Source organism: Narcine bancroftii, chromosome 4 (assembly GCF_036971445.1).
Source record: "Narcine bancroftii isolate sNarBan1 chromosome 4, sNarBan1.hap1, whole genome shotgun sequence".
NCBI classification, from domain to species: Eukaryota; Metazoa; Chordata; class Chondrichthyes; order Torpediniformes; family Narcinidae; genus Narcine; species Narcine bancroftii.
The window spans coordinates 214,879,469-214,898,250 of record NC_091472.1 but is presented as its reverse complement, the minus strand read 5'-3'; the positions used below and the strand labels follow the sequence as shown (position 1 = coordinate 214,898,250).

At 51.5% G+C, this 18,782-nt stretch overlaps 1 protein-coding gene across 2 annotated transcripts in view; it reads right to left on the bottom strand.

Moving 5' to 3' along the window:
* Window positions 1-8,229: 8,229 nt before the first annotated feature.
* LOC138761579 (neuropilin-2-like) overlaps window positions 8,230-18,782 on the bottom strand; it is a 136,299-nt gene continuing 125,746 nt past the window's right edge. For both annotated transcript variants that reach the window (XM_069933911.1, XM_069933912.1), the window contains exons 16-17: window positions 10,206-10,286; window positions 8,230-9,322 (exon numbers count right to left, since the gene is read on the bottom strand). In XM_069933911.1, coding sequence (XP_069790012.1) covers window positions 9,027-9,322; window positions 10,206-10,286 — 377 coding nt within the window. In that variant the 3' untranslated portion in view covers window positions 8,230-9,026. The remainder of the gene's footprint in view (window positions 9,323-10,205; window positions 10,287-18,782) is intronic.

Sequence of the window (18,782 nt, the reverse complement as noted above, 5' to 3'; positions counted from 1 at the left end):
GCTGCTCGGTTCCACCAGCAGGTGGTTTGTGGCGCCTGCAGTCTCCCCTGCGTCTCCACATCAGGCCACATGTGGTGCGGGGACCGGCCCTTCAGCCCAACTCATCCATGACAACCTGGACTAGTCTGCTGAAACCGGTCCTGTCTGTCAGGGTTTGGCCCACCTCTCGCCACACCTTTCCTATCCATGTCCCCATCTTGATGTCTTTTAATCATTGCAGTTGGCATCGACTTCAACAAAAAGTTTGGATTTTGTAGGAGGGAGGGGCCAGAGAGAGGATGGTGCAAGGTGGGAGGGCTGAGGGAGGGGAGGCAAAAATTCCTTAGTAATGGCAGGCAAATCCGCTGCAGGGGGCATGAATTGGACGAGGATTTGCTCGTAAGCCAGTCCGTCATGCTGGCTTCTGCAGCTTGTTTCAAATTCTTCCACCTTGCTCAACCATCCCCCTCCCCCCCCAACTTCCCCCTCACCCACCTGCCACTTTCCATTCCTCCCTTCCTCCCTCCAGACTCATCCCCCTCTGCCCATTGTCAGGTTCCTTGAGGTCCTGAGGGAACCTCTCCCTGTTTAGGTCAGAGGGGAGGGTGGAGAGGGAGGGATGAGGGGTGAGAAATAGTGCTGGGACCTTGAGCATACCAAAGAATTGGTGGAGACCCTCAATGGATCAGGCAGCGTCCTCGGGGAGAAGGTTTGGTACTGTTAATGTAATGTTTAGTGCAGTGGTTCTCAATCGTTTTCTTCCCACTCACATCCCACATTAAGTATTCCCTCTGCCATCAGTGATCTGGGATTAGTAAGGGATTGCTTAAGGTGGTATGTGACTGGGAAGGGAAGGTTGAGAATCACTGCTCTAGACCCAATTGTTACTGAAATATTTGGCTTGAGAAAAATGGTTATTGGCCCATTTCCTTTGGAGTTCTGAAACCGTACACATAACAAGTCAAAGAGGGACAATTAAAACAGTGTTTTTCAGCCCTTCCCTTCCCACCCACATCTCACCTTAAGCAATCCCTTACTAATCACAGAGCACCGATGGCATAGGGATTACTTAAAGTGGGATGTGAGTGGAAAGATAAAGATTGAGAACCACTGTATTAAATTAAATGGATAAAGAGGCCTCCCAACTCTTATACCAGTGGTTCTCAACCGTTTTCTTCCCACCCACATCCTACTTTAAGTAATCCCTATGCCATTGGTGCTCTGTGATTAGTCAGGGATTGCTTAAGGTAGGATGTGGGTGGGAAGAAAATGTTTGAAAACCACTGTTTTAATCGTCCCTCATTGACTCGTTCTATGTACGGTTTCATGTCTCCAAAGGAAATGGGCCAATGACCATTTTTCTCAAGCAAAATATTTCAGTAACAATCGGCACTAGAGCAGTGATTCTCAACCTTCCCTTCCCAGTCACATACCACCTTAAGCAATCCCTTACTAATCCCAGAGCACCGATAGCATAGGGATTACTTAAAGTGGGACGTGAGCGGGAATAAAAAGGTTGAGAACCATTGGGTTACTGCAATGCTAATGCAGTGCCAGTGACCCGGGTTTAAATCCGGTGCTCTCTGTAAGGAGTTCTTCCTGTGATCTGTATCGGTTTCCTCCGGGTGTTGAAGTTGAGAAAGAGGCGCTGGAGCTTCTAAAAATTATTTTGATAGCTAAGCCCCCAGGACCAGATGGGATATATCCTCAGTTATTATATAAAGCGTGGGAAGAGGTTTCTGGGGTGTCCCTGGCCACAGGAGGGGTACTGGAGGAATGGAGAATGGGATAAGGCATTTATAGACCAGTGTGTTTTCCTCAGTAGTGGGCAAACTATTGGAATGGGTTGTTAGGGACAGGATTTAGGAGGATTTAGAGAAGAATAGTCTTCTCAACAATATTAGCATGGCTTCGTGAGAGGCAATTTGACCTTAGGAGTCTAACTGAAACTTACATAATGACAAAGATTGGTGAAGGTTGGGCTGTAGATGGTGGTACATGAGACCACATGTGACCCCCCACCCCACCTGACCTCCCTATTCACATAGTCATGGGATCCAAGGAACCTTGGCTGCATGCATTTGAAATTGGCTTACCCGCAGAAGACAGAGGATAGTAGTAGATGGAAGGTTCTGCTTGAAAGGTTGGTCACCTGTGGAGTTCCGCAGGTATCTGTTCTGGGACCCCCTACTCCAGTAGTTTTCAAACTTTTTCTTTCCACCTACAGACCACCTTAAGTAATCCCTATGCCCTCTGTGATTAGTAAGGGGTTGCTTAAGGTGGGATGTGAGTGGGAAGGGAAGGTTGAGAAACACTGCTCTAGGCCCAATTGTTACTGAAATATTTGGCTTGAGAAAAATGGTCATTGGCCCATTTCCTTTGGAGTTCTGAAACCGTACACATAACGAGTTAATGAGGGATGATTAAAGCAGTGGTTTTCAACCTTTATCTTTCCACCCACAGACCACCTTAACAAATCCCTTATGAATCACAGAGCACTGAAGGCATAGGGATTACTTAAAGTGGGATGTTAGTGGAAAGAAAAAGGTTGAGACCCACTGCTCTACTCTGTAGTTTTTCTAAATGGCTTGCACAAAAAAGTGGAGGGGTGGGTCAGTAAGTTTGCAGATGATATGAAGATTGGAGTTGCTGTGAATAGTGTTGAATGTTGTCGTAGGATACAACAGATGATAAACAGAATGCAGAAAAGTGACAGATGGAGTTCAAACTGGATAAATGTGAAGTGATGCATTTTGGAACGTCAAACCTGAAGGCGGAGTATGTGAATACCACATAATGGACCCGCTGCAATTCCCCTATCGTCACAATCGCTCCACGGCAGATGCAATATCACTGGCTCTCCACTCAGCTCTGGATCACCTCGAAACAGCAATTCATATGTTCAGCTCATCTTCATTGACCACAGCTCGGCCTTCAACACCATTATTCCCTCAGTGCTGGTCAAGAAGCTACAAACTCTAGGCCTCTGTACCCACCTCTGCAACTGGATCCTCGACTTTCTCATTGGAAGACTAGTCAGTGAGAATTGGAAACAACGTCACCTCCTCACTGATCATCAACACAGGCGCACCGCGAGGATAAGCATTTAGCCCACTGCTCTACTCATTTGCCTGTGTGGCCAGGCAAAATTCCAATGCCATCTACAAGTTTACCGATGACACCAAGGAGATGATTGAGGACTTCAGGAGGGAGTCAGGGGAACAGACCCAGTCCTCATTGAGGGCTCAGTAGAGGAGAGGGTCAAGAACCTCAAATTCCACGGTGTCAACATCTCTGAGAAGCCTCCACATTGATGCAATCATATAGAAGGCCTGCCCATAGTTTGTAAGGTGTCTAAGGAGATTCAGTGCATTACCGAAGACTCTTGTAAACTTCTACAGGTGTATCGTGAAGAGCATCCTGGCTGGTTGTGTCACTGCCTGGTACGGAGGCACCAACTCTCAGGACAAGAATAAACTCCAGAGGGTTGTTAACTCAGCCTGCGACATCAGGGGGACCAGACATCACTCCATTGAGGACATCTACATGAGACGGTGACTTAAAAAAGCAGCCTCTATCCTCAAGGACCCCCACCACCCAGGCCATTCCCTCTTCACTCTGCTACTGTTGGGAAAAAGGTACAGGAGCCCAAATACAAGCACTCAGTAGCACAGCTTCTTCCCCGCTGCCATCAGATTCCTGAATAATCGATGAACCAAAGACACTGCCTTACTTTTCATGTATTTATTATTAATATTATTTTTTATAGTCATGTAGTCAGGTGGTTATAATACGAATGTTTGCTCTATGATGCTACCACAAAACCCCGAATTTCATGACTTGTTCTTGACAATAAATCCTGATTGATTCTGATTCTGGTGGTTAATGGCAGGATTCTCAACAGTGGGATCTTGGCGTCCAGGCCTATGGATCCCAGCAGTTGATAGGGTGGTTAAGAAGTCTTATAGTGTGCTGGCCTTCAGTCATCAGGGGATTGAGTTCAAGAGCAGTTCAGTTTAGTTCAGGTTGCCTCCTTACAGGAAGGACGTAGAAAAGGGTGCAGAGGAGATTTATCAGAACGTTGTCTGGATTAGGCAGCTTTTCTCTTTAGAGCGAAGAGGGATGAGGGGTGACTTAAAAGTGGTACATAAGATTATTAGAAACTTAGATGGGGTGGACAGCCAGCAACTTTCTCCAGAAACACCAGAGGACATCTGTTTTATGCGAGTGGAGGAAAGCCTAGGGGAGGCGTCAGGGTTAGGTTTTTTTCACTCAGAGAGTCATGGGCGCCTGGAGAGAATTGCCGGGGGTGGTGGTGGACGCTGGTACAATAGGAATATTTAGGGGACTCCTATATAGACACATGGATGAGAAAAATTAAGTAGAGAGTTATGTGTGAGGTAGGGATGGTTCAGATTGTTGAATAGACTTATACTGGTCGGCACAACATCATGGGCCTGCGCTGTAATGTTTTATGAGTAAAGACCCAACCTATCGTTCACACCTTCCAATCTTTACATCATCCTGTTCAATTTCTTATGGCACCCCCTCCAATCACAGTGACCAGAACTGCACAGTTCTCCAAGGGGCGTAGCAGTCGGTACAACACCTTTACAGCTCCAGTGTCAGGACTGGGGTTTGAATCCTGCGCTGTCCGTAAAGAGCCGGTATGTTCTCCCAGCGACTGCGTGGGTTTTCCCCAGAGCTTCGGTTTCCTCCCACCATTCGAAATGTACCGGGGGCGTAGCTTAATGTAAACTGAGCGGCACGGATTCATGAGGCGAAATGGCCTGTTTCTAAATTATTTAAAAAAGGTTAAAAAGTACTGTGCCTCCACTGCCCCACTCCTTGGTTTAAGTTCCCCTCAGAGATGTACGTCCAACAGGACTGCACTCCCTCAGTACCACAGTGGGCTTGGATCTATGTACCATTCTCAGGAGATGGGGGGCAGGGTGGGGATGGGGGAGGCTTGAATTCTCTGCTGAGTTATAGAGAGGACGCAGGTGGACCAGGGAAGAGCAGGGTGTTGCTCTGCAGGGTCCTTCTGCCCACTCCTGATGCTGATGGCACCATACAGGTTTCAATCGGGCTGTTAAAGAAGCTGGTGTCTTTAAGTTCCACGATCACAGAGGTCTGTGCCCAAGAGGGCGGTGCCTGTGCTAGGCAGCGTACTGGAAGCGGTTGCAGTGTCCAGAGGAGCAGCAGACCATCACACGGTTCTCTTTTGCTTTTCTTTCTCGAACTGTAAGGGGCACCGGGCAATGCTCATGGTGACTCTGTTTGCCTTTATGAGGACCAAAATTCAAAATATATCATGTATATTACATTTTTATGCTTTGTTACATGACAATAAAAGGATCCTAGAGCCTTGAAATGCAATGTCCAATTTAGTTTTCAGACAACATGTTAATTTTTCATGCAATAACGTCCCAGGTGGAAACAAAAACACTTGAATGTGCAAATCTTCTTGTTTCTACATTTTTATGGATGACTTTTTTATTGAGGCATTTATCATACCGAAATATCTCTTCAGTAATGCATTCAGTTTGTGGAGTAGCTGTTCTGTTACAAATATTTTATTGAGACAGTATTTCAAATCTACAAGGCAAAACAGCCATTTGTGGCATCACAGACGATGTGATGGGAGAACCCCGCCAGTTGGCAGTAGAATGAGAGAAGACCAACTGAATGCAAATCGCTGACGAAACTCCACTCCAGCGAGGTCAGAGCTGGCGGTGATAATCTAACAAAAAAGACAGGCAAAGGAGTACGATCCCATCCCATATTGTCTGCAGCTGGTCTCCAGACTGGCGTCAAGGCACAAACTGACCAGCCATGCAGACTCGTACCTTACCTCAAACACTGTCTCTCTCACACATACTCTCTCACAGACACACTCTCATATACACACACACTCTCACATTCACACACTCATACACACACACACATGCTTGCGCACACACTCACACATGCACAAACACACAAACTCACACCCACCCACACACATGCTCAGTCACACATACTCACACTCACTCGCACACTCACACTCACTCACAAACACATGCTCACGCACACACTCAATCTCACACACATACTTTCACACTCACACTATTTCACACACACACAAACACACTCGCTCTAACACTTGCACACACACAAACACACACTCACACCCACTCACACTCTTACATACATACTCTCACACACACTCACACTCAATCACACACATTCTCACACTCAGACACACACACAAACATATACACTCACTCTCACTCACACACACTCACACACCCACCCACACACATACTCAGTCACACACATACTCACACTCATGCAGTCTTACATACATACTCTCTCACACACACACACTCACACACACACGCTCACAGTCACGTACATGCTCAGTCACACACACGCTCACACTCACACACACGCTCACAGTCACACACATACTCACACTCACACACTCTTACATACGTACTCTCACACACACTTACACACTCAATCACACACATTCTCACACTCAGACACACACACAAACACACACACTCACTCTCACTCACACACACGCTCTGTCACACACATGCTCACACAGTCACACACATACTCTCACTCACACACTCACACACATACTCTCACACTCACTCAATCACACACACACACAAACACACACACACTCACTCACATCCACACACACTCACTCACACACATACACGATTTCCGGCACAGCCACTATTTATGTGTGGTATAGTCCAGCCTGAATGTAAAATGGCATCATAAAGGACACAGTGGTACACAAGAAATGAATTACGTCACACTCACAGCACAAGAACAGCCAAAATGTCCCAAAATGTCTGTGCCATTGTTTCTGTTCCAATCGAGAGCTTCCACCTTCCCTCAGCTCATCCCAGTCCCTTTGTCCATCGTCTACACACCCCTAAAGGCTCACTGCCAGTGGATCGAGCGTGTACCCACAACTTCCCACTTCTTAGGCCCTGAGATTGCACCAGAGCTTGCTTCCTGCACCCCCCCCCAGCCATCAGTGCATGGAGAACAGTTTTCAAGGCTCAGTGAGGTGAGGTGAATCTGATTCAGGAGGCCATAAGTGGGAATTAGCACCTTATCATCTGCTGTGTCAGATGTGGTGTAATTGGTAAAGGATATCAGCTATGACAAGTGCACTCTGGTATAAATTGTGCACAATGTGTGTGGCAGAAGCATAAGGAGTTTGTACATCCTTCCTGGGTTTGTATGGGTTTCCTCCAGGTGCACCCACCCTTTAAAATGTACCAGGGTGGTAGATCAATTGGACGGCATGGTTTTGTGCTCTATGTCTAAATTTAAATTTAACATGAGCTGACCGTGAGTATGTGTGTAAGATGTACTCTGTAAGAGTACAACACTTTCAGACTTGGACAAGAATCTCCTCAAGAACTAGTTTCTCCTCCCACACTAAAACACCCTCTGAATCTCCACGTAAAGTTAGAAAAAGAGAACCGGATCTTTGTGAGCACTGTACTCTGGACAGGAACTGCTACTGAGGGGTAGCGAGTTTGCTCGTTGGCCCCTGAAGACCAGAGTTCCAATCTACTTCCCTCCTCGTGAATGAAGAGGCAACACCTCAAGGATTTGGCACTTTACACACAGTTCCTAGTGGGCAGGGTTTAAAATCTGTGACCTGGCAATAGACCAGCAAGCACCCTGGAGGCTCCGGGGTATCCCTTCACAAACCAGAGTTACAAAGGTAGGGGCGCTTTCTGGTCCATGCATCGGAATGACTTGAAAATAAATTGCTCTCTGATCAAAGTTCCCGGAGCTCTCCAGAATGACCTCCGTGACTCGGGGAAACAGAAGGCACCTCACCATCTTCTCAAGGGAAGGCTGGTATGGTCAATACGTGCTGGCAGCACCATCAACCCCAGGGTGTGCACCACAGCATCGGACTTGGCCCCCATAGCCACTGGGTTGGTCTCGTCCTGTTTAAGGCGGTGCCTGCCCAGGCCAAGCTGTGAATGACTTTGGGCCTGTGGCCAGAACGTCTTCCAGGAGGGGTGCGGCTGGGGAAGAGGTGGAGGTCGGCACTGGACTGAGAGGAGCACTAGTAAAACAGTCTACCAACAGACGATTTGTTGCTTGCGCTTATTCAACCAAGATCTTTGTGTTCTCTGAACCCTGTGACCATGTAAGCCAGCTCCCCCCCTAAAAAAAAACAATTATTTGCCCTCCCACCCTCAACCCTCCCTGCCTCCCACCATCCATCCTTCCCAAGGCAGACATAAACCCCTGTCTGGAATGTCAATGCACTGTATATTAAATAATAATAGATAAAATCCTCTGACCAGGCACTGCATAGGGCTCAATGCAGTGCCCAATAAAACATTCTTCTGTCACAGACAGGACGGACGACAAAACTATACTTGCCAAAGCTAATAGATCACACTTTTCAAAAGGCACTGCAAAAAAAGTCCACAATTTCTTTTAAACTGCTTGAATGGTTGAACTTGCTTCCCGACAACCGACTGCAACCTTCCAGGCCTGAGGTCCCAACCAGAAGCCTCTTGAGGGCCACGCAGGTGCCGTCTATCGGGACAAATCTTCTTGGCGGTGGGGGGTGGAAGGGTGGGGAAAACAGCAGAACGAGGCACACGGAGGGTGGCTTGGCAAAAGGACACCTCCCTTCCGCGGGGGCAGGGAGCTGAGTCGACCGCGCCATTGTCTCTGCGACCCAGGCCTGGGGTGGCTCACGTTCACAAGACCCCAAGGATCGCAGTCAAGGCAGCAACGATGGCTCATATCCGTGGGAAAATAGTCGTTAAGGCTCTTTACTGCTGACCGAGTATTTAAATAGACCCCACATTCAATGGTGGGGGGAAAGGAGGTGGTGGGGAGGGGGGGTGGGGAGGAGAGGAAGGAAATGTGTCTGATTCTGGGCACGACAGAATGTAAATGGTTATGACTGATAGACAGTCTCTCCACTTTCAACGCACCCTGGTAGTCATCGGCTTCCAAGTTACTGTCGATGCTACAGCCATCCGTTACCATGGCGATCAAGCCTCGGAGCAGCACTTCTGCTGGTTTATCTTCACCTTGTGCTTGATTCCGTCATAGAGCTCAAAGTTGTAGTTTTCCAGGGTGGTGGAGCTCCGGCTGGAGAGGCCGGCGTACGAGCAGGTGCAGTACAGCAGCAGGCCGGCGCACACCGCGCCCAGGAGCACTCCCACTGAGCTCATGACGATGATGGTGACCAGGATGGGATCCAGGGAGTAGAGCCAGTTCTTGTCTCGACCGGAAGTCGGCGTGACCGACATCCCGTTGGAGGGCAGCATCGTACTCGCATCCGCATCTGAAAATAAGAGGCAGGAGTTATGGGCAGGAGCACGAGCTGAGGGGCTGTTGTCACGCACTCAAGGACACTGTGCACGTACAAGGAAATCCCTGCTTCACTTCACTTCACGTGTATCTGCAGGGGTTGTCTACTGCATCCCATCCTCCCGCTGTGGGCTCCTCTACATCGGAGAGACTGGGAGGTAGAGCACCTCGGCTCTGCCTGCCGCCACAGCGGGGATCTCCCAGTGGCCACCAATTTCAATTCCCCTCCCCATTCCCTTGCTGATATGTCTGTCCATGGTCTCACGCACTGCCAGACTGACACCACCCGCAAACTGGAGGAACAGCACCTCTTTTCCTGACTGGGCCCCCTTCAACTGAATGACATTAACTTTGGCTTTTCCAGTTTCTCTTTCCTGTCTCCTTCCCTCTCTCTCTCTTTCCTTTCCCTCTTATCATGTCCAATTAACACCTTTTGTCTCTTGGTCTGGACTCCCCTTTTTCCCCCACACCAGAGATCTGCTCCTCTACCTCTTCTTCCACCTACCCTATCCTTGGACCAGTACCCCCATTGGCTCCTCTCCCGCTCTCTCTTATGCTTAATATCTCCCCATCCTCGCCTCCGGAAATGGCCCCAAAGCGCTAGCTGTCCGTTTTCCTCTGTGAATGTTGCCTGACGCCATCCCCACCCCCCCTTCCCCCATCCCAGAGTTCCTCCATCCTCTCGTTGGAGTTCTTGTGTTTATCTCTAGTACGCCCTTGATGCCTGACCAGGTTGGGCGCCAACCAAAGATGCAGCCCAGCGATGTAGATGGTCTGCCCGCCCCAGATGTCGTTTATACTCTTCGCAATGTCCTTGGAAATCGACCACCGCTCGGAACCATCAAGGGGCAGCTTACCTTTCCTGTAAATATTGTAGTCAGCTTCCTCACTGGGCTCAAAATGCAACTCCTCCCCATCTATAGATATCATTTCTTTTGCTGTAACACAAAGAGAGAAGTGGACGATTACATCAGGGCCCACTGGGTCCTTACAAGCTTCTCGGAAGAGGCAGCAACTGGACTTGCATCTACTTGGGATCAACGTAATCGGCACCAAGGATTTTTAAAAGCTGATAGATTTCATACCTGAAAGCACGCCCCTACCTAGGAAAAATGGAGAAGAGGGCAGCACGGTTTAGCGTAGCAGTCAGCACAACATTATTACAACGCCAGAGACCCGCCACTGCCTCTAAGGAGTTTGTACACTCTCTCTGTGTCTCCGAGTGCTCTGGTTTCTGCCCACATTTCAAAGACGTATGGGGTTAGCAGGTTAATTGGTCACATGTGTGTATATGGGCAGCGAGGGCTCGTGGGCCAGAAAGGCCGATTACTAAACTGCCTCCCTAAATCAATTTCTTTTAAAATAAATTAAATCCTGAATGCATTCATTGTGTGTGGCCTTGACTACTGCAGTTCTTGGCTCAGATTCATGATCGCCACTCAACACCAATCAAATAGGTCGTTCGCTCCTGTTCCACTAATTTTACCTTGTTTCCACATCCCCCTTGGTCGTCTGCCTGTTATGAGGGCTGTTCCGTCCCTCAGAATTCCCAAATGATCAGTTATGATCTTCCGAAGCATTGGCACTGAGGGTTTAATGTCATACACATCAGTACAACGTGCAAATGCACTGTCTTTCTCACCTGCTGCTGTGACACAGCCACGCCGAATATTATATCTGAGAAGGTGCAGGAGTTGGTGAAAACTGGTCACTATACTGTGGATATGCTAAAGGAATCGATCCTGCTCACAGGCAACTGAACTGGGAATAATCCCAAGGATAAGGATCGGCATGGATGAGAGTTGCTCCCGATCGACAGAAACTTTCACTGTCCCATCAATGTTACTGTTCTCTTCCTTCTCCGTCTTCTGCTAGCAGACTCCCCCACCCATTTCTTAATCTATTTGATCGGTTCACTCCAATCTATCTCCACTACATTTAGCGTAAGTGTAGTTAGTGCAGCGGTTAGGGTCAGAGACCCGAGGTTCGAATCCCGCACTTTCTGTAAGGAATTTGTATGTTCTCCCTCTGTCTGCATGTGCTTCCTCTCGGGGTGCCGGTTTCCTCCCACCATTCGAAACATACTAGGGATGTAGGTCAATTGGGTGTAATTGGCCTCTTGTTACCATGCTGCATCTCTACATTTATATGTGGCCTTATCCAGAGCTTGGTTTTTTCAGGCCCTTTCAAACTGCCATGTGAAATGGGGAAAAACGGATAACCCTAACCCTAACCTTGTCAACCCCGTCAGAACCCGACCAAGTCCCCGACCTAACTCAGAGGTAGTCAGGAAACCCACCTGGATGTTAAACTCATCCAGGTCGCGTGCGTGGGTGATTTGAACAGGAAATTGGCTGACCCCTTATTCTGGTGACATCAGCACTCGCGTACATGCGACCAGCCAGCATATGATCATCCAGCAGTACTTCTAGTGAGTACATGACGTGTCATCGCGGAGCCAGGATACCCCTTAAATCGCCGGGTTGGCAATTTAATAAGTAGATCCCCCATAATTTAAAAGGTGCCTTTGCCCCAGTAATCGTACCCAGGTCCCAAGAGGGAGACCTAGAGGCTGCATTTTAAAAGGGGCTATTGTCTGATGTGATGAGTGTTGGTTGCAAACCGTTCTCCCCAGCTTATGACCATCCATACACATGACTAGAAAAAAATTCTATAAATTATAAAAATAAATAATATGTGAATATAAAAATTATGCTTGGTCATATGTCAACCAGGGCTAATGGCTGCATTCATACAAGAGTGACCATCAGACAATGTTCCGGCATTGTGTTCATCACAGCATCTCTCTCAGTTCTCAGGATAAAAGAATGCTGTACAGGTACAGTGGGCTGTGAGGAGAGGGCGGGGCAGTGGGATCAGTGTGGGGATTGATAGTGGGCTCTTGGGAGAGCGCAGGGCAGTGGGATCTGCGTGAGGACTGATAATGGGTTGTCTGGATAGTGCTGGGCAGTGGGATCAGTGTGGGGACTGATAGCAGGCTGTCAGGAGAGGGCGGGACAGTGGGATCATTGTGGGGACTGATAGTGGGTTGTGGGGAGAATGTGGGCAGTGGAGTCAGTGTGGGGACTGATGGTGGGCTGTTGGGAGAGCGTGGAGTAGAGGGATCAGTGTGGGGAATGAAAGCGGGCTGTCGGGTGAGTGCAGGGCAGTGGGATCAGTGTGAGGACTGATAGTGGGCTGTTGGGAGAGCATGGGGTAGTCGGGTCAGTGTGTGGACTGATATTGGGCTGTAGGGAGAGCACGGGGCAATGGAATCAGTGTGGGGACTGATAGTGGGCTGTCTGGAGAGCACGGGATAGTGGGATCAGTGTGAGGGCAGATAGTGGTCAGTCGGAAGAGTACGGGGCAGTGGGATCAGAGGGGGTACTGATAGTGTGCTGTCAGGAGAGCGCAGGGCAGTGGGATCAATGTGAGGACAGATACAGGGCTGTGGGAAGAGAAAAGGGCAGTGGGATCAGTGGGGGGACTGATAGTGGTTTGTGGGGAGAGCGCGGGGATGTGGGATTAGTGTCGGGACTGATACCGGGCTGTCAACAGAGTGTGGGGCAACGGTATCTGTGTGCGGACTCATAGTGGGCTGTTGGGAGAGCGTGGAGTAGAGGGATCAGTGTGGGGACTGAAAGCATGCTGTCGGGTGAGTGCGGGGCAGTGGGATCAGTGTAAGGACTGATAGTGCGCAGTTGGGAGAGCACAGGGTAGTCAGGTCAGTGTGTGGACTGATATTGGGCTGCCTGGAGAGGACGGGGCAGTGGGATCAGTGGGGGAACTGATAGTGTGCTGTTGGGTGAGCGCTGGGCAGTGGGATCAATGTGAGGACTGATACAGGGCTGTGGGAAGAGAAAAGGGCAGTGGGATCAGTGGGGGACTGATAGTGTGCTGTCAGGAGAGCCCAGGGATGTGGGATTAGTGTGGGGACTGATAGCGGGCTGTCAACAGAGTGTGGGGCAATGGTATCTGTGTGCGGACTCATAGTGGGCTGTTGGGAGAGCGTGTGGCAGTGGGATCAGTGTGGGGACAGATCGTGGGCTGTTGGGAGAGCGTGGGGCAGTGGGATCAGTGTGGGGACAGATCGTGGGCTGTTGGGAGAGCGTGGGGCAGTGGGATCAGTATGAGGACTGATAACGGGCTGTCAGGAGAGCGCAGGGTAGTGGGATCAGAGTGTGGACTGATAGCAGGCTTTTGGCAGAGCTCGGGCCAGTGCGATCAGTGTGGGGACTGATATCGGGCTGTCTGGAGAGGGCGTGGCAGTGGGATCAGTGGGGGGACTGATATCGGGCTGTCGGGAGAGCACGGGGCAGTGGGATCAATGTGGGGACTGATAGTGGATTGTCGGGAGAGCGCGGGGCAGTGGGATCAGTGTGGCAACTGATAGTGGGTTGTCAGGAGAGCGTGGGGCAGTGGGATCTGTGTGGGGACTAATAGTGGGTTGTCTGGAGAGCGCGGGGCAATGGGATCAGTGTGGGGACTGATAGTGGGTTGTCTGGAGAGCGTGGGGCAGTGGGATCAGTGTGGGGACTGATAGTGGGTTGTCTGGAGAGCGCGGGGCAGTGGGATCAGTGTGGGGACTGATAGTGGGTTATCGGGAGAGCGCGGGGCAGTGGGATCAGTGTGGGGACTGATAGTGGGTTGCGGGTAGAGAGCGGGGCAGTGGGATCAGTATGGGGACTGCTAGTGGGCTGTCGGGAGAACGCGGGGCAGTGGGATCTGTGTGGGGACTGATAGTGGGCTGTCGGGAGAGCGCGGGGCAGTGGGATCAGTGTGTAGACTGATAGTGGACTGTCGGGAGTGCGCAGGGCTGTGGGAATATTGTGGGGTCTGACAGTGGGTTGTGGAGAGAGCGTGGGGCAGTGGAATCAGCATGGGAACTGATAGTGGGTTATCAGGAGAGCGCGGGGCATGGAATCAGTGTGGGGAGTGATAGTGGGCTGTCGGGAGAGTGCGGGGCAGTGGGTTCAGTGTGGGGACTGATTGTGGGGTGTTGGGAGAGCGTGGGGCAGTGGGATCAGTGTGGGGACTGATTGTGTGCTGTTGGGAGAGCGTGGGGCAGTGGGATCAGTATGAGGACTGATAACGGGCTGTCAGGAGAGCGCAGGACAGTGGGATCAGAGTGGGGACTGATAGCAGGCTGTTGGTAGTGCGCGGGCCTTTGGGATAAGTGTGGGGACTGAAATCGGGCTGTCTGAAGAGTGCGGGGCAGTGGGATCAGTGTGGGGACTGATATCGGGTGTCGGGAGAGCGCGGGGCAGTGGGATCAGTGTGGGCACTGATAGTGGGTTGTCTGGAGAGCGCGGGGAAGTGGGATCGGTGTGGGGATTGATAGTGGGTTGTGGGGAGAGGGCGGGGCAGTGGGATCGGTGTGGGGACTGATATCGGCTGTCTGGAGAGTGCGGGGAAGTGGGATCAGTGTGGGGACTGATATCTGGCTGTCGGGAGAGCATGAGACAGTGGGATAGGTGTAGAGACTGATAGTGGGTTGTGGGGAGAGCACGGGGCAGTGGGATCAGTGTGGGGACTGATAGTGGGTTGTGGGGAGAGCGTGGGGCAGTGGGATCAGTGTGGGGACTGATATCGGGCTGTCTGGAGAGCGCGGGGAAGTGGGATCAGTGTGGGGACTGATATCGGGCTGTCTGGAGAGCGCGGGGCAGTGGAATCAGTGTGGGGACTGATATCGGGCTGTCTGGAGAGTGCGGGGAAGTGGGATCAGTGTGGGGACTGATATCGGGTTGTCTGGAGAGCGCGGGGCAGTGGGATCGGTGTGGGGACTGATAGTGGGTTGTGGGGAGAGCGCTGGGCAGTGGGATCTGTGTGGGGACTGATATCGGGCTGTCGGGAGAGCGCGGAGCAGTGGGATCAGTGTGGAGACTGATAGTGGGTTGTTTGGAGAGCGCGGGGCAGTGGGATCAGTGTGGGGACTGATATCGGGCTGTCTGGAGAGTGCAGGGAAGTGGGATCAGTGTGTGGGCTGATATCGGGCTGTCGGGAGAGCGCGGAGCAGTGGGATCAGTGTGGAGACTGATAGTGGGTTGTGGGGAGAGGGCGGGGCAGTAGGAGCGGTGTGGGCACTGATAGTGGGTTGTGGTGAGAGCGCGTGGCAGTGGGATCGGTGTGGGGACTGATAGTGGGTTGTGGGGAGAGCGCGGGGCAGTGGGATCAGTGTGGGGACTGATATCGGGCTGTCTGGAGAGTGCGGGGAAGTGGGATCAGTGTGGGGACTGATATCGGGCTGTCGGGAGAGCGCGGGGCACTGGGATCAGTGTGGAGACTGATAGTGGGTTGTGGGGAGAGGGCGGGGCAGTGGGATTGGTGTGGGCACTGATAGTGGGTTGTCTGGAGAGCGTGGGGCAGTGGGATCGGTGTGGGGACTGATAGTGGGTTGTCTGGAGAGCGCGGGGCAGTGGGATCAGTGTGGGGACTAATAGTGGGTTGTTGGGAGAGCGCATTGCAGTGGGATCGGTGTAGGGACTGATAGTAGGTTGTGGGGATAGCGCGGGACTGTGGGATCAGTGTGGGGACTGATAGTGGGTTGTGGTGAGAGCGCGGGGCAGTGGGATCAGTGTGGGGACTGATTGTGGGTTGTGGGGAGAGCGCGGGGCATAGGGATCAGTTTGGGGAATGATAGTGGGTTGTGCGGAGAGTGCGGGGCAGTGGGATCGGTGTGGGGTCTGATAGTGGGCTGCCTGGAGAGCGTGGGGCAGTGGGATCAGTGGGGGGACTGATAGTGGGTTTTGGGGAGAGCGCGGACCAGTGGGATCGATGTGGGGACTGATAGTGGGTTCTGGGGAGAGCGCGGGGCAGTGGGATCAGTGTGGGGACTCATAGTGGGTTGTGGGGAGACCGCGGGGCAGTGGGATCAGTGTGGGTACTGATAGTGGGCTGTTGGGAGAGCGCAGGGCAGTGGGATCAGTGTGGAGACTGATAGTGAGCTGTCGGGGAGCGCGGGGCAGTGGGATCAGTGTGGGGACTGATAGTGGGTTGTGGGGAGAGCGCGGGACAGTGGGATCCGTGTGGGGACTGATAGTGGGTTGTCTGGAGAGCGCGGGGCAGTGCGATCAGTTTGGGGACTGATAGTGGGCTGTTGGGAGAGCGCGGGGCAGTGGGATCAGTGTGGGGACTGATAGTGGGTTGTTTGGAGAGCGCGGGGCAGTGCGATCAGTTTGGGGACTGATAGTGGGTTGTCTGGATAGCGCAGGGCAGTGGGATCAGTGTGAGGACTGTTAGTGGGTTGTGGGAAGAGAGCGGGGCAGTGGGATCAGTGTGGGGACTGATAGTGGGTTGTGGGGAGACCGCGGGGCAGTGGGATCAGTGTGGGGACTGATAGTGGGCTGTTGGGAGAGCGCGGGGCAGTGGGATCAGTGTGGAGACTGATAGTGGGCTGTCGGGAGAGCGTGGGACAGTGGGATCAGTGTGGGGACTGATAGTGGGTTTTGGGGAGAGCGCGGGAAGTGGGATCGGTGTGGGGACTGATAGTGGGTTTTGGGGAGAGCGCGGGCCAGTTGGATCGATGTGGGGACTGATAGTGGTTTGTGGGGAGAGCGCGGGGCAGTGGGATCAGTGTGGGGACTCATAGTGGGTTGTGGGGAGAGCGCGGGGCAGTGGGATCAGTGTGGGGACTCATAGTGGGTTGTGGGGAGAGCGCGGGGCAGTGGGATCAGTGTGGGGACTGATAGTGGGCTGTCGGGAGAGCACGGGGGATTGGGATCAGTGTGGGGAATGATGGTGGGCTGTTGGGAGAGCGCGGGGCAGTGGGATCAGTGTGGGGACTGATAGTGGGTTGTCTGGAGAGCGCGGGGCAGTGGGATCAGTGTGGGGACTGATAGTGGGTTGTCTGGAGAGCGCGGGGCAGTGGGATCAGTGTGGGGACTGGTAGTGGGTTGTGGGAAGAGTGCGGGGCAGTGGGATCAGTGTGTGGACTGATAGTGGGTTGAGGGGAGAGCTCGGGGCAGTGGGATTAATGTGGGGACTGATATCGGGCTGTTTGGAGAGCGCGGGGCAGTGGGATCAGTGTGGGGACTGATAGTGGGCTGTGGAAGAGCGCGGGGCAGTCGGATCAGGGTGGGGACTGAGAGTGGTCTGTGGGGAGAGTGTGGGACAGTGGGATCAGTGTGGAGACTGATAGTGGGTTCTGGGGAGAGCGTGGGGCGGTGGGATTAGTGTGGGGACTGATATCGTGGGGACAACAAACTCGGCTGATTTATGTCCATTTCGAGATCCAACCAATTGGTCAAAATGGAGCTTGGACATACATCCGGGAATACGTGGCTGAATAGGTTTCTCCACATCTAGGACATATATTTTACTGTCTGCCATCTACTGGAGAGCCTGAGGTAATTCGAGATGTCACCTCCGTCCCTCAACACCTTCCACTGCTGCACCATTGAAAGCATCCTGTCAGGTGGCTTTGCTGCATGGGACGGGAATTGCTCTGCCCCAGACTAGTTAGTGCAGAGGGTTTGGCACAAGCCATCACAAACCCCTCTCCCCTTTCCATCCATCCACTCCATTAACCATTCCCACTGACAATATGCTGAAAGACTCGTAGCACCCCCCAGCCACAGCCTCTCATTAGACCGGGAGGGAAGAAGATTCTTGAGAGTGAAATCACTCGCCACCAGATTCAGATTCCTCTGTCCTCAGATCCTGAATGAACCTCGTACCAGTTGCGTTTTCTCTCTTCTAACTGATCTTTCTCTCTACATCAGTGGTTCTCAACCAATTTCTTTCCACTCGCATCCACTTTAAGTATTCCCTCTGCCACTTTAAGTATTTCTTCTGCCATCAGTGCTCTGTGATTGGTAAGGGTTTGCTTAAGGTGGGATGTGGTGTGGGAAGGGAAGGTTGAGAACCACTGCTCTTGTCTCAATTGTTACTGAAATATTTGGCTTGAGAAAAATTGTCATTGGCCCATTTCCTCTGGTGATATGAAACAGTGCACATAACGAGTCATTGAGGAAAGATTAAAACTTTTTATTTTCCACCCACATCCCACCTAATTTAATCCCTTCCTAATCACAGAGCACCGATGGCCTAGGGATTAGTTACAGTGGTGTGTGAGTGGAAAGGAAAAGGTTGACCCTTGTTGAACATTTACTGTGGTACCATGCTGATGTTGACTAGCCGGACTTCCCACAAAATAAACTTTCTCATTGTATCTCAGTCCAGACGGCAGTAAATATGAACTCAACTTGAACTTGAAATTTGGTATAATGGTCTTGTGTGTTGACAAGCTGTAGAAGAGGTGGGTATTGATCCTTGAGCAGAAGGCCCCATGTAATCAATAGTTCACTGAAAATCAAGCGTACTTAATGCACAGGACCTGGGCAAGGTAAATCCCCTCTGTCTGAGGACATATTAGAGTGCATGGCGTTTAGCTCAAGCTGTTCATACCTTCCCAGAGGCCCTTTGGATTGCGGAGC